General features: G+C 38.7%; 1 protein-coding gene across 3 annotated transcripts in view; it reads right to left on the reverse strand.

Moving 5' to 3' along the window:
- Positions 1–1,290: 1,290 nt before the first annotated feature.
- The window catches only part of tm2d1 (TM2 domain containing 1), a 128,060-nt gene continuing 116,166 nt past the window's right edge, over positions 1,291–13,184 (reverse strand). For 2 of the 3 annotated variants that reach the window (XM_041208062.1, XM_041208060.1), the window contains one exon: positions 1,291–5,032. In XM_041208062.1, the coding sequence (XP_041063996.1) occupies positions 4,946–5,032 (87 nt within the window). In that variant the 3' untranslated portion in view covers positions 1,291–4,945. Of the gene's footprint in view, positions 5,033–11,546; positions 12,197–13,184 lie in introns of those variants that run through there. The other variant, XM_041208061.1, reaches the window with a different exon arrangement.

Here is a 13,184-nt window from a genome sequence, read left to right on the forward strand (position 1 = left end):
ATATCTTGACTTATACTCACTAGAAAAAAAGTTGTAGGGCCAAATCTTCCGTGGAATGGCAGTCACTGTCAGATTGGTAGTCAGTGGGGGTGAGCACTGTCTGGGTTGGGGAGGTGAACATTCTTGGGAAGATGGAGGGGGTGAACATGGCTGTGGGTTCTGGAGTGCTTTGACACTCCAGCTGATTTAGAGTTTCACTGGCTTTATGCCTGCTATGAAAAACTCGAGTAAATCCCTGTAAAAAGTAGAGCAAACATAGGGCAAACAGCCCAACTCTGCATGGCTCTGGCCAATCACAGACCAATCAAGGCAGGGTAAAACCAGCAATTGAAAGTTTAAACTTCTTGCGTAAGTACTGGGGGTGTGCTTATGTTCGGATTTCTGATGGGTCCCGCGTGTATCTTTTGGGATACTTCCTGGCTCAGAATATCTGGCGACCAGATGACCTGGGCCATTATTTTCTGAAACAACTGTTGTGTATGTCAAATTAAATTCTTTGAAGTTAGAAAATGACTAATGTCTCACTTAATTTCTTAGCCTTTTTTATTCTGAACATAAGAAAAAAGTAATCCTATGGGAGTCAAGGATAGACCCTTGAGGGAATCCAGAATAAACTGTGCGGTGGCAGGAAGAGAAGCTATTGCAGAAGCCTATCTGGCAATGACTGAATTGGCAAGAGTAGGACTACATTCGTAATGAAATTACCTGATAACCTATTTTAGTGACGTTGGGTTAGTGACACATGTTGGCCAGGACACAGGGAGAACTCCCCTGCTCTTCTTTGCGTGGAATCAGTCAAAAAGACAACACCTGACATAGCAGCAGTCCTTCAATACTGCATTATGTGCTTGTCTCTCGATTGGGAGTGGTATATAAATAAATAATGTTATGGCTCAGAGAGGAGAGTGTTACCATAGAGTCAAAGGTAATGCAAATGTAAATGTTTATTATTCTAGACAACTTGGGAGTTTTTGTAATTAGATTTCTTAAATCCTGTTCTGATTGTGTATCAACAAGTGCCTACACGACCTTCAATGGGTAAAATAAGGCTGCCTATTAAAATTACAATACCTTCCAGTCTTTCTGTAATATAGAGAATAACTGTTAGTGAAATTTAATAAATTACCTTTCATTGACATAAGCTCATTAAGATTCACATTGGTAAAATAATGTCCCAGGGTTAAAGTGCAAGAGTTCCCAGACTAAGGCCAGGCTCTTTTGTATGTTTCTTTTTAAGTGTTTTGCATAACTTTCGTCTACACTTGCACAAAAGAAAAATTACTCCAAGAGTACAGAAACAATATATTTTTATTCAATGTTTGTATATGTTTAGTTCACAATGATTTATCATTGTTGACTTTCTCCCTTTCCAATTAATTCATTTCTTGCACGTGCAACAAGTTGTGGACATGGTACACTGTAGACATGTTGCTGCAACTTTTTGCTTTTATATTTGAACACTTTGGTTGTTACTGTTTCCATAATTACTCAAGTTGAATGCAAAATTCTCAAGAACCACAATCCTGTGCTGCAGTTAGTATGAGATTCAGTGGGTCCATAGCCAGCATTGGAGAGTTCTAGAATAAACCTATACTTTTATGTTCCACATAATAGTAGTATCCATTTTGTCTTCAATTTTAAAATCATTAATACCTTCTGATCAGCATTAAAGACGTAAGCTGATGAAGCCAATTGCTCACACCAATAAAATTGCTCTTCAAGAATTCAGAGACCCAAATTGATAGATGTAAAGGAAGTTTCGGTTATAAGATTAAATAGATAATGTAACCTATTAGACAAATAAACGTTATGTATTACATTTTGCCAATATGTAAAACAGATTAGGAAAGAGAATGTTTCTTTTTTAACTATTGCTCTATGGGTTAGAAGAATTGATTTGAAACATAATACAGCTAAGTCACAACAAAAACAGTTATTATTGTGTTCAATTGTTACCAATATGTGTAATATTTAACATTACTTCTCCATAGCCTACACAGGTAATGAAATGATTCACAACATAGAAATATAAAGCTGACATAATTCTCCTCAGTAACTTATCCTCTGCTGTTCCCTCTAAAATTAGAAGTTATTAACTGGAATGCTTCAAATTGTTTTCTTCTGGGGAATGGGTGGAACCAGAAACCAAATAATGATAAATTGTTTGAATGTCAGCTAATAAATCACATTGTAAACACAGAGTAAGGATCACCATCTTGGAATCATTAATATTTGTTTGACTTCTAAGGCAAATTCAATTTCTCCCAAAATGTGGTGTGCGCACAATGAAATATAATTATTCCCTGGTTTTTACTTTATTTTCACTAAAAGCCTTGTACTAAAAAAGTTATAATAACCTTAATTTTTGAGAACTAATAGCTAATTTTCATTGAGTTCCACTGGAAGTTAAAAATACAGAAGATATTAATGCATCTTACTGATGGCGTACAAATATTTTGCGATAATAATCAATTTTCGTATACTGCAAGGCAATTGTGGACAGTGCATTTTATGTTACTTCTCTAATATTTTAATTAAATTCCAAGAACCTGGGACTGAACTGGGAATTATTGCCTCCAGTGACTAAGTTAGATCACTGAATTATGACTAATCATCTATAACTTACAAAAAAAACTTCAAATCAGAAGTAAAACTTGTAGTTATACAGCCACCTGAATATCAAGGATGTATTAGTCTTCAGGGAGGAGTCCAAAGTTAAAATTTTAATAAAATAAGCAGCAAACTATTTAAAATTCCCTGTTTCAAAACATGCAATGTGAAAATTCCAATATCAAAAAGGCAAATCTTTCTGTCTGATCATCTATACACTACAGTATAAATGTTCATGTTCACGGATGAGTTGGCAAATCAGAATTTACATTGCAAATGACTGCAATATCCTGCTACATTTGTAAAATTTAGAAGATTGAAATGACTCCATGTCTAAGGATGATGCTTCCAAGAAGCAAAATGTAAGTGAGGGAAATAGGAGGGGGCCCAGGATGAAACCTTGAGGCATACTATAGATGTACATACGTTGCTGGGAGGAAAATCCATTGGTGAAGAGATTCTGCTGTTCTTGGGCAGGTAAGAATTAAGCCATACAAGACCTCTCTTATAGTGATTAACCAGAGGAGGTGTAATGCAGAAGTATGGGTGTGACTTATGATGAAAAGACAAGAAATAATGCAGCATGGTTGTAGCCTCAAGGGATGCAACTGATGACTTTACAAAATAGTTTTCATGTCTATTACTGCTCTCGTAGTTTTAAAAATGTTCCTTGTGTTATTTCAACTGTATTCATTGTACATTTTTGATTTATGAACAAGACTATTGTTTTCCAGTGTCTAATGAGCCCATGTTTATTACACAGAATTCTGAGGTTTAACTGGAACATGATTCTCAAAACATCACAGTTCCACATGTTTATAAATTAGGTCTACAGGTTTTTGTAATTACTACATGGAATTATAGGTTTTTTAAATTCATATTTGGGCATTGCATTCACTAAATCTGTCCATTTTTTGTGAACAACTCTGAGGCCATGCTTCTGAGGCATACTTTATAATTAGAAGCACAAATTCTCATATAGTTGAGTTGCAAAAAATATTACATCCTTTTACAAATATCCAGCAATTTTCTGTCTCTATTACTTGCCCTGGGATGCTGGTGGTATTATAGATACTGTCAATATCCATTTAATTGATTCCAGGAATCCAGGCACTGACTCCTGCTGGGCTCGACAATTCTCTCCACTCTGACATTACACCTGTCAAGTATTCTTTATTACCTAATTAGCATCTTTCTACAGCCTGATACTCTTCACTGGCTTTTAGTTTAAGACTTCCATGTGCAATTTGCCAAAATTTTAAATAAATATTGGCATTACTTTGAGGAAGCTTCTACCACCACCACCACCATAAATAATGACAACATAAAATCATGATAAAAGGAGAAAAAAGCAAAACAAAATAGACAATGATACAACTTTAGCAAAAAAAAAGTATTGACAACTTTTTCGTTTTTGAGCCAAATTCCATTAAAAAATAATACCAAACAATCTGTCAGCTTCCTATAATACTGAAGTAAACACAAACATTAAAAGAGAAAACAAACTTGCATTTATGTAGGGTCTTTCCCAACCTCAGGATGCCTCAAAGAACTATTCAGCCAATGAAGTATCACTGAAGTGTAGTCACTGTTGTAATGTAGGGAAATTAGGCAACCAGGTTAACAACAAGATCATAAAAATTAGCTACATCGACTAGATAATCTGTTTTCGTGATGATGGGTGAGGGATAAATTTTGGCCTGACAACCGGGGAGAACTCCTCTTCTTCAAATAATGGCATAGGATTTTTGACATCTACCTTGGTTTAATGTCTCATATGAAAGATGGCCTTTCCGACAACATTATTCCCCCAATACGGAAGTTGAGATAATATGCTCAAATTGGCTCAGAGGTGTGAAAGCCAAATTTGACACCTGCAATCTTAACAATCTAATACATTTCAGAATATTAATGAGCTACAGAACAGAGAGCAATACTGCACAGAGAAGCCACTTCAAGAGAATTTGTTAAAATTTTGTAGAAATCAACATGTTATGAAACACGGTGATTGGGAGATATTTGGACACCCTAGCTTTGGCAAAGCAATGAAGTACATCAGTTCACATGTTTAAGTAGCACATAGCCATTATGAACAGAATTATATCGAACATATTTATAAAATTTTTTTTAAAAAAATCAACATTTTAGAAAGATACATATAGGCTGCACATGCATATTGATTTAGTTACAGTGTCGCCAGTTTGACCCAGCTATTTACAACCATACTGATGGTTGCCAGGTTTTTATCACTGCAGAAAGGCAGCTGGTTAATTCCTGTTCAAAATGCTTCAGAGCCTGTTGTTTGTCACATCCACACCAATCACTGAGTGGAGATTTAAGAACAATCAGGTTGTCCAATGTTTTTGCCACTGCCGTCCTTGCAACGTTCATTTTGTTCCTTTGTTTCCTTGATGGGCTTCCTCTGTGAATTAAGGATGGACAATGTTTGTCTCTGTGCCAATTTATAACTTAAAGATATCAGATTCAATTCAGTCAACAAAAGCCAAATGGACAGCAAAACATAGCTGTGGGATCAGACTTGAATTGGGTAAATAAATGCACTGAGTCAATGCACACCACAACTAAACTTGATAGCTGCACTCGTTTTTGAGAAAACAACATAGATCAGAAGCAGAGAGGGGGAAATATGAATACGCTATGTATGCTTTATTGTGTATTATGAAGTGTATCCAGTATCATGCACATTTTGGAAGAGAAGGTTTAGCACAATGCTGTGTAAACAAATTTAAATCCTATGCATCAACTTTTTGCAATGGATTACACACCCAGCTACAGTAAATCATCATGTAGTAAGAGGCTTTGCTCCCCTTTGCAGCCCCTATTTCCATCTCTATTGTTGCGCCAGAAAATTCCAGGAAGTCACTTCATTGCAATGACACATCAAAAGTTCTTACCATTATTAGTTAGTTGAAAAATTAAATGAGGAATTTGATTCTCATCAAATTGCTGGACAATATACACTGCTTCACTGCTAGAACACCAAAGCTGGTAAAAGTACCTTTTTGTCGTGAGGCTCCATTGAATTGCGATCGAGGAATTGTTGGGTTTACGTGTTATTCCTAATTATTCCTATCACAGCAACTTAGGGCTGTAATTAATATCATATAGGACTCTGTTGAAGATGCGATTCATGGTCCTGACCTGACACTCAATCTTGGAGGCCCAGAAAGGGAAGAATGAAGCTGTGAAGTTTCACACCAGCAGGCAGTGAATTGTACCTAGAGGTTGAGTGTCCTTTTAACTGTCTTGGCAACATTTTTTTGTGCCAGCCCTGCCAACCACATGCCCATTATTGTTAGATTGCAATAATTTTCAGGATACAAAGTTATATTGACACGCAGCAGGGGACCACTCATTCAAATGAGAGGAAAAAAAGTGACCTTGAAGCTATGGTTCAAAATTTCTTCAACGCAAGGGTTTTACTCCTATCTGGTCTGTTTGAGGCTAACTGATGGGAAATTGAATGCAATAATTAGTCCACAATTCTATTATTATTGTATTATGTGGCTCCTGGGATGGTAAAAGGTGAATTAGATGGACTTTGAAGTTAGCAATATGTTCATATGAAAGCAATGCAATAGTGTACCCTGTGGGTGTTCCACTGTTCCTAATCATGATGGATAGTCCTTTACTTCATGTGTCAAGATTGTTTGTATATCTTGCACACTTACCCTGTCGTTCACTCATTAACTTCTCAAGGACTAATGCAGTAATTCGCGAACACAACTGGATTACACTGTCATCTTCTGCTTGTTTAAATTTAAAGTTTATTTTTTCTCTGAGTTTGTCTTTGTCTCATTTCTCCTATACCCCCTCTATTTCTCTTACTGTCTAATTCACCCAATGCCCTACACTGTCTTTCTATTTCTTTCTCTATTCTTTCCTTTCATTGGTTAAAGAGGTAAAATATAGGGTACTATGTTCACAAGATCCCAAATGTGACATCAACATCGCTGTACTGCTGTTGGATTGATGTTCCAGCAATCTAGAATGTAAATATAGTGCAATGTCATTGGTCAATGCAAAATATCTGCCAGCAATTTTTGGTCTGTTATTCTGTTGCCTTACAGCAGTAGTTTGAAATTTACATAGTGCTATCCTATCTACTGTAAGATTCCTGCAACATATCCCAGTTTATATCTTAAATACTCCATGCATCCTTTATCTTATCCCCCTTACCATACCCTCGGTTTGAACATCACTGCATTAAAATACACATACCATAAACGCTAAAGTTTTGTTGCTCAATATCCAAATACTTACTTACTGTTAATTACTGTTGCAGGAATCTAAACTAGCTAGTGACTCATCAGAAGGTCTAAAAAAAAGAGGCAAGCTTTTCAAATCACACAGACAGTAAGGGGTGCGCAAGCAGACAGGCGACTACACCAAAGTCAGATGGGGACTGAGTGAGTAGCAAATTAGGATCATGTGGGAGTCTGGTGCATGGGGCAAGAGATCTGGCATGCATAGGAATTATTCTGGGCACAATTTTGCCCTTGCTGGGCATGCGGGCCCCCCACTGGCTCAGCGGTGGGCGGGTAGCCAGCCAACCCCCACTGCCGAAACAGGGACCATAGCCATTTTGAGTGGGCGGGCCCGTCAGGAAGCACTATGCGCTACCTATGCGCAGGGGGGCGGGGGGAGGGAATCCCCAGCTGTCAAAGTGCGCTGTTTCATGCATGCGCACAAAAGAGTGCACTGCTCCCTGAGACTAAGTGCTGTCTCAGGGAGATTAGTGACAGTGCACAAAAGTTAAAAAATAGAAAAATAAAAATATTATTAACAATTCCTCCTTGATGGGACATGTTAATAAAAACGACATAAACTTTATTAAACATTTTAAAAACGGACATGAAACCTCATCCCGCCAGTGGATGAGGTTTCATGTATTATCAAGAACCCGCTGGGGCTCCTGGCCTGCCCGCCAGCCTTAAGCTTGGATGGGCAGGTCTTTAATGATCTTAATGGCCCTGTCAATGGCCTTAATTGGTCATTGAAAGGTCAGTGGGCAGACAGCTGATTTCACTGTCCGCCCACCTTTCTAAAAATTTTAAGGGACCGGGGTGATGTCAGGGGTTCCTCCCGACATCATTCTGCATCATTTTCCCGTCGGCGAGTGGGCTCCAAATCGCCGACAGGAAAATGCTGGCCTCTACGTTAATTGAGCAATTAAATTAAATTAACTAAATAATATAAGTAACAATGGTAGGATAGGTGTTAAGTTGCAGCTGTGGAATGTGGGTTTTTTGGACGTCAAGGTGATCCACGACAAGCATGTCTGCAGATAGTGTAATCATCTGAATTCGGGATCAGGATTATTGATCTGGAAGCTGAACTGCAGACACTGCGCAACATGGCCAGGGAGGGCCGAAATACCTGGACACTTTGTTCCAGAAGACGGTCACACCTCTTAGAAGAGGGTTCTCTGTTTTGGTCAGCAGCGAGGGACAGGAGGATGTGACTATGAGTGAGGCAGGTAATGGGACCGAGCAGACAGTAGTGGAGGAGCATCAGACTTCCAACTGTCAAAGAGGTTTGTGAGGTGCTCACAACCAGTGAGGACGAAACTGAGGTCTGCAAGGTGAATGAAGCGGTTCGGGGGAGGGTGGGGGCAAACAGCAACGTAGTGGTAGTAGGAGATAGTTTAGTGAGGTGAGTTGACACTGTTCTCTGCAGTAAAGAGCAAGACTCCAGAAGGCTGTGTTGCCTGCCCAGTGGAGGACATTTGCTCAGGGTTGGAGAGGAACTTGCAGTGGGACAGGGGGAATCCAGTCATTGTAGTCTATGTAGGTACCAACGACAGACAAGACAAGGAAGAAGGTTCTGCATAGTCAGTATGAGATGCTAAGCACCAAGTTAAGAAGCAGAGCCTCAAAGGTAATAATCCCTGGATTATTACCTGAGCCATGCGCAAAATGGCATAGGGATTTTAATCTACATATAAACTGGAAAAAGCAGACTTGTGGTAGTAGCCTGGATTAGGAGTTCATAGAAAGCTTTCAAGATAGTTTTTTAGAGCAGCATATTCTGGAATCAACCAGCGAGCAGGTTGTATTACATTTGGCATTGTGTAATGTGACAGGATTAATTAATCACATCACAGTAAAGGTGCCCCTAGGTAGCAGCGACCATAATATGATTGAATTTTACATTCAGTTTGAAAGGGAGAAGAGTGGGTCTAAGACTAGTATTTTAAACTTAGATAAGGGCAATTATATGGAACTTTTCCCTATGACTTCTTTGAAGGAGTAACATGTGCTGTGGATAAAGGTGGGGCCTGTAGACGTGCTGTACTTGGATTTCCAGAAAGCATTTGATAAAGTGCTACATCAAAGGTTTTTGTGGAAAATAAAAGCACCTGGTGTAGTGGATAAGATGTTAGCATGGATAGAAGATTGGCTGGCTGGCAGAAAACAGAGAGTATGCATACATGGATCTCTTTCTGATTGGCAGGATGTGACGAATGAAGTCCTCAATCTTTTACATTTTAAATCAATGACTTGGATGAGGGGAGCAAAGGCATGGTAGCTAAATTTGCAGATGACACAAAGATAGGTAGGGAAGTACGTTGTGAAGAGGACATAAGTAGGTTGCAGACGGATATAGATAGGTTGAGTGAGCTGGCAAAAATCTGGCAGGTGGAGTATATCGTAGGAAAATCTGAAGTTGTTCACTTTGGCAGGAAGAATAAAAAAGCAGAGTATTACTTAAACAGAGAACGGGTGCAGAATTCTGAGGTGCAGAGGGATAACGGTGTTCTCATTCATGGGTCACAAAAAGTTAGTATGCAGGTTACAGCAATGAATTAAGAAGGCTAATGAAATGCTATCCTTTATTACGAGAGGAATTGAACATACATGTAAAGGTGTAATGCTTCAGTTATACAGAGCATTGGTGAGCTCACATCTCGAATATTGTATGCAGTTTTGGTCTCCTTATTTAAGGAAGGATGTAAACGTATTACAGGCAGTTCAGAGGAGATTTACTAGATTGGTACCTACAATGAACGGGTTGTCTTATGAGGAAAGGTTAGACAGACTGGGCTTGTTTCCACTGGCGTTTAGAAGAGTGAGGGATGATTTGAATGAAGTATATAAGATCCTGAACGGTATTGATAAGGTGGATGTGGAAAGAATGTTTCCTCTTGTGGACGAGTCCAGAACTAGGGGCACTGTTTTAAAATTAGGGGTTGTGCTTTTAGGACAGAGATGAGGAGAATTTTTTTCTCTCAGAGGGTTGTGCGACTCTGGAACACTGCCTTGGAAGGTGTTGAAGGTGGGGGTCATTGAATATTTTTAAGGCAGAGGTAGATAGATTGTTGTTAGTCAAGAGAATCATAGGTTATGGGGTGTAGACGGGAATGTGGAATCCAAAACACAAACAGATCAGCCATGATCTTATTGAATGGCAGAGCAGGCTCGAGGGGCTGAATGGCCTACTCCTGCTCCTATTTTGTATGTTCAAATGTAAAGGTAATATAGTATTCAAGGGGTATTGTATAGTATTTGTATAGAGATGGGGCAAATCAAATTTGCAGTGATAGTGTGGAGCACAGTTCATGGAATCTATGCATAATTGTTCTCAAGATCGGTATATCGGGGAACCAACTCGGGAAAGGGTATTTTTGATTTAGTATTCTGCAAAAGGTAAAGGTTAATTAATAACCCTGTAGGAAAGCAGCTTTTGGGGAAAAGTCTTCATTATATGATAGAATTTTATATTGAGTTTGAAAGCAATTTTGTTAAATCCAAAGCTAGAGTCTACAAAGAAAAATACATAGACATGAGGGGAGAGTTGGCTAAGGCAGATTGGAAATTCCTTTAAAGGATATGATGAGACACAAAAATGGTAGCATTTAAAGAATTAATACATAATTTGCAACAAATATATATTCCTTTAAGGCACCAAAGTCCCACAGAAAAGTGGTCCAAACATGGCTATCAAAAGATGTTAAAGATAGTATTAAATCAAAGGAAGAAGCTTGTGTTGCCTGAAGATTTTAGAATTCAGCATGGAGGACCAATAAATTGATAAGGATAGAGAAAAGAGAATATGAGAGTAGGCTAGCAAGAGACATAAAACTTATTATAAATGTTTCCCTAGATATATAAATAGGAACAGATTAATTAAAGTATATGTGGGCCCATTAGAAGCAGAAACAGGTGCCAGCCTTTGCTCAGTTGATAGCACTCTCGCCCCTGAATCACAAGGTCCTGGGTTCACATCCCACTCTAGGTCTTTAGCATAAACATCAAGCTGACACTCCAGTGCAGTGCTAAGTAAGTGCTGCAAAGTTGATGGTGCCCTCTTTTGGATAAAACCTTAAACCAAAGCCCCCATCCGGCTGCTTGGCTGGTTGTAAAATCCCATGGCACTATTTCAAAGAAGAGCAGAAGAGTTATGCCTGGTGTCCTTCATCCCTCAATCAATATAAAAAAAATCTGGTCATCTGACAATACAAATATAATGTTCCAGCATACAGGATGAACCATTCAGTAACTGTACTGCAGCAAGATTAGCTGCCCCAAAGAAAGCGTACTACCAGCATGGTTGTAGCTTTATATGAATGAGCTGCAGCAAAAGTGAAAATATGGAACTATAAGTACAAGGCAATTTCGCTGACAAATATAGGAGCATTGGAGGCAAGATTTTCTGATAGATATTATTTATTTTGGATGTTAACCTATTTAAAAGGATTATTGGTGGTTTTAAAATAATGTCTATCAGATTATCTATTGATGCATGTTAAGGTCCGGTTTAAGTCTTGGATACTGGAACACAAAGGAAATGCAAAGTTATAGCTAAGCAAACTATTAGCTGGTCTGATCTGCATGGATCTTACGTGCAAGGTTAAATGTCAGTAATATTCTGCACAAAATCATTATAAGTAAAAAGTATTCTCAATACTTTCATTTAAATTTTACATTAATCATGTATTTCTATTCCATGGTTTAATAAAACTGTACATTACAAAGAAAAAAGGAATTTGCCAAAAATTCAAATATTAAGGTTTGTAAAAATCACATTTAAATCTGCTGAAATCAGCACCAATGGTGATAATAGTTTCAAAACAGGATCAGTAGTCCTACCAGTGCTACGACAGGGATGGTAGGAGTGCGCGAGTTATCAAGCCCCACTACTCTGCAGGCCATACCATTAATTTAAATGTTTAATTTTCTCACTGAAATGGCCAATTGTGTACCTATAGCTCTAGTACCCTAAATAAAAGAAACCCTGACCAGGCTTCTTTAAAAAAAATGCAGAATGATTATTTTAAAACAAAACATGTCTTTTGACAAATTGCAAGTACTAGTTAACACACAATTCTAATCGGGAAGTATAATTATCCATCTCTTCCTAAAGAATTCCCCCAACATATACATAGACAAACAAAGGACAAACAAAGAGAGTCTCTATGCAAAGATGGGCTTTGGAGGATGGGCATTATAAAATAAAGGATAAAGTCTGCAGGGTCTCAACGCTGTTGATGTGTAGTTCCCTCTTGCGAATCTGGTCCCGGTGGATGTCTCGAAATTCTCAGACTGGTCTCAACTTTGCAGGTCTAAATGCAGATTGGTTACATTCAGATGAGGGTTCTCTGGCTACAGGTTGATAGCCATACACAATTTTAGGCAAGGTAGAGAGAGGGAGCCAGTTAAGATAGCCTTCCTTCCTCAACTTGTTCCCCAACAAGACTGCCTTAAAAATAAAAACAAAAAAACTGCGGATGCTGGAAATCCAAAACAAAAACAGAATTACCTGGAAAAACTCAGCAGGTCTGGCAGCATCGGCGGAGAAGAAAAGAGTTGACGTTTCGAGTCCTCATGACCCTTCGACAGAACTTGAGTTCGAGTCCGAGCCTTAAATATAAGCCGGTTCACACTTAAGTTTTTTCCCTCTCACCCCAGTGATTTCCAGCAAGTTACAAAACTTCCTTTTCAGTTTTTTTCTCCATCAATTTAAGTCATTGCAGTTCAAAACAAACAGCCAGATCTACCTCAAGTACCATAAAAGTCTGGTGATTTCTTGGAAGAGGCCTGCTTGCTGACAGTTCCAAAGTGAACTTATGACCTTTTAAAAAAAATTCCAGGTTAACATCCAAATGTCAGATCATGCCATGTTCTTCCATTTTGTAAAAGAAAAATTCAGCCTTGAGAGATATGATTCTAATACCAGTAGCCACCCCAGTAACCCCAATGATCATCCTGCTATGACACCTACAGGGCCCTACCACTGGACAGCCAGACTACCTGCCTGTTTTTTAGGCCACAGATTCTTCTTGACCTCCAAATTGGAGTCCTACAACTTACATAGGACCCCAATTGTCATCTCAGGGTGGCACTGGTTGAATAGTACATGGTGCACTTCTGACCAATTCCGAAGGCCATAGAACTGAAGAAATTCCGGAAAGACAAGATTCAGCTAATTTCTATGAGGTCAGAAATACTCTTCCATGCTCCACAAAATACTGTGGGTTGTTGCCAGCCTGAGCTTGCCCCTTTCAGCCTTGCCCTCCAAATCTCAAGGCCTATCTGCACCTGCCATTGCAT

The sequence above is a fragment of the Carcharodon carcharias genome, chromosome 16 (assembly GCF_017639515.1).
Source record: "Carcharodon carcharias isolate sCarCar2 chromosome 16, sCarCar2.pri, whole genome shotgun sequence".
In the NCBI taxonomy this organism is placed as follows: domain Eukaryota; kingdom Metazoa; phylum Chordata; class Chondrichthyes; order Lamniformes; family Lamnidae; genus Carcharodon; species Carcharodon carcharias.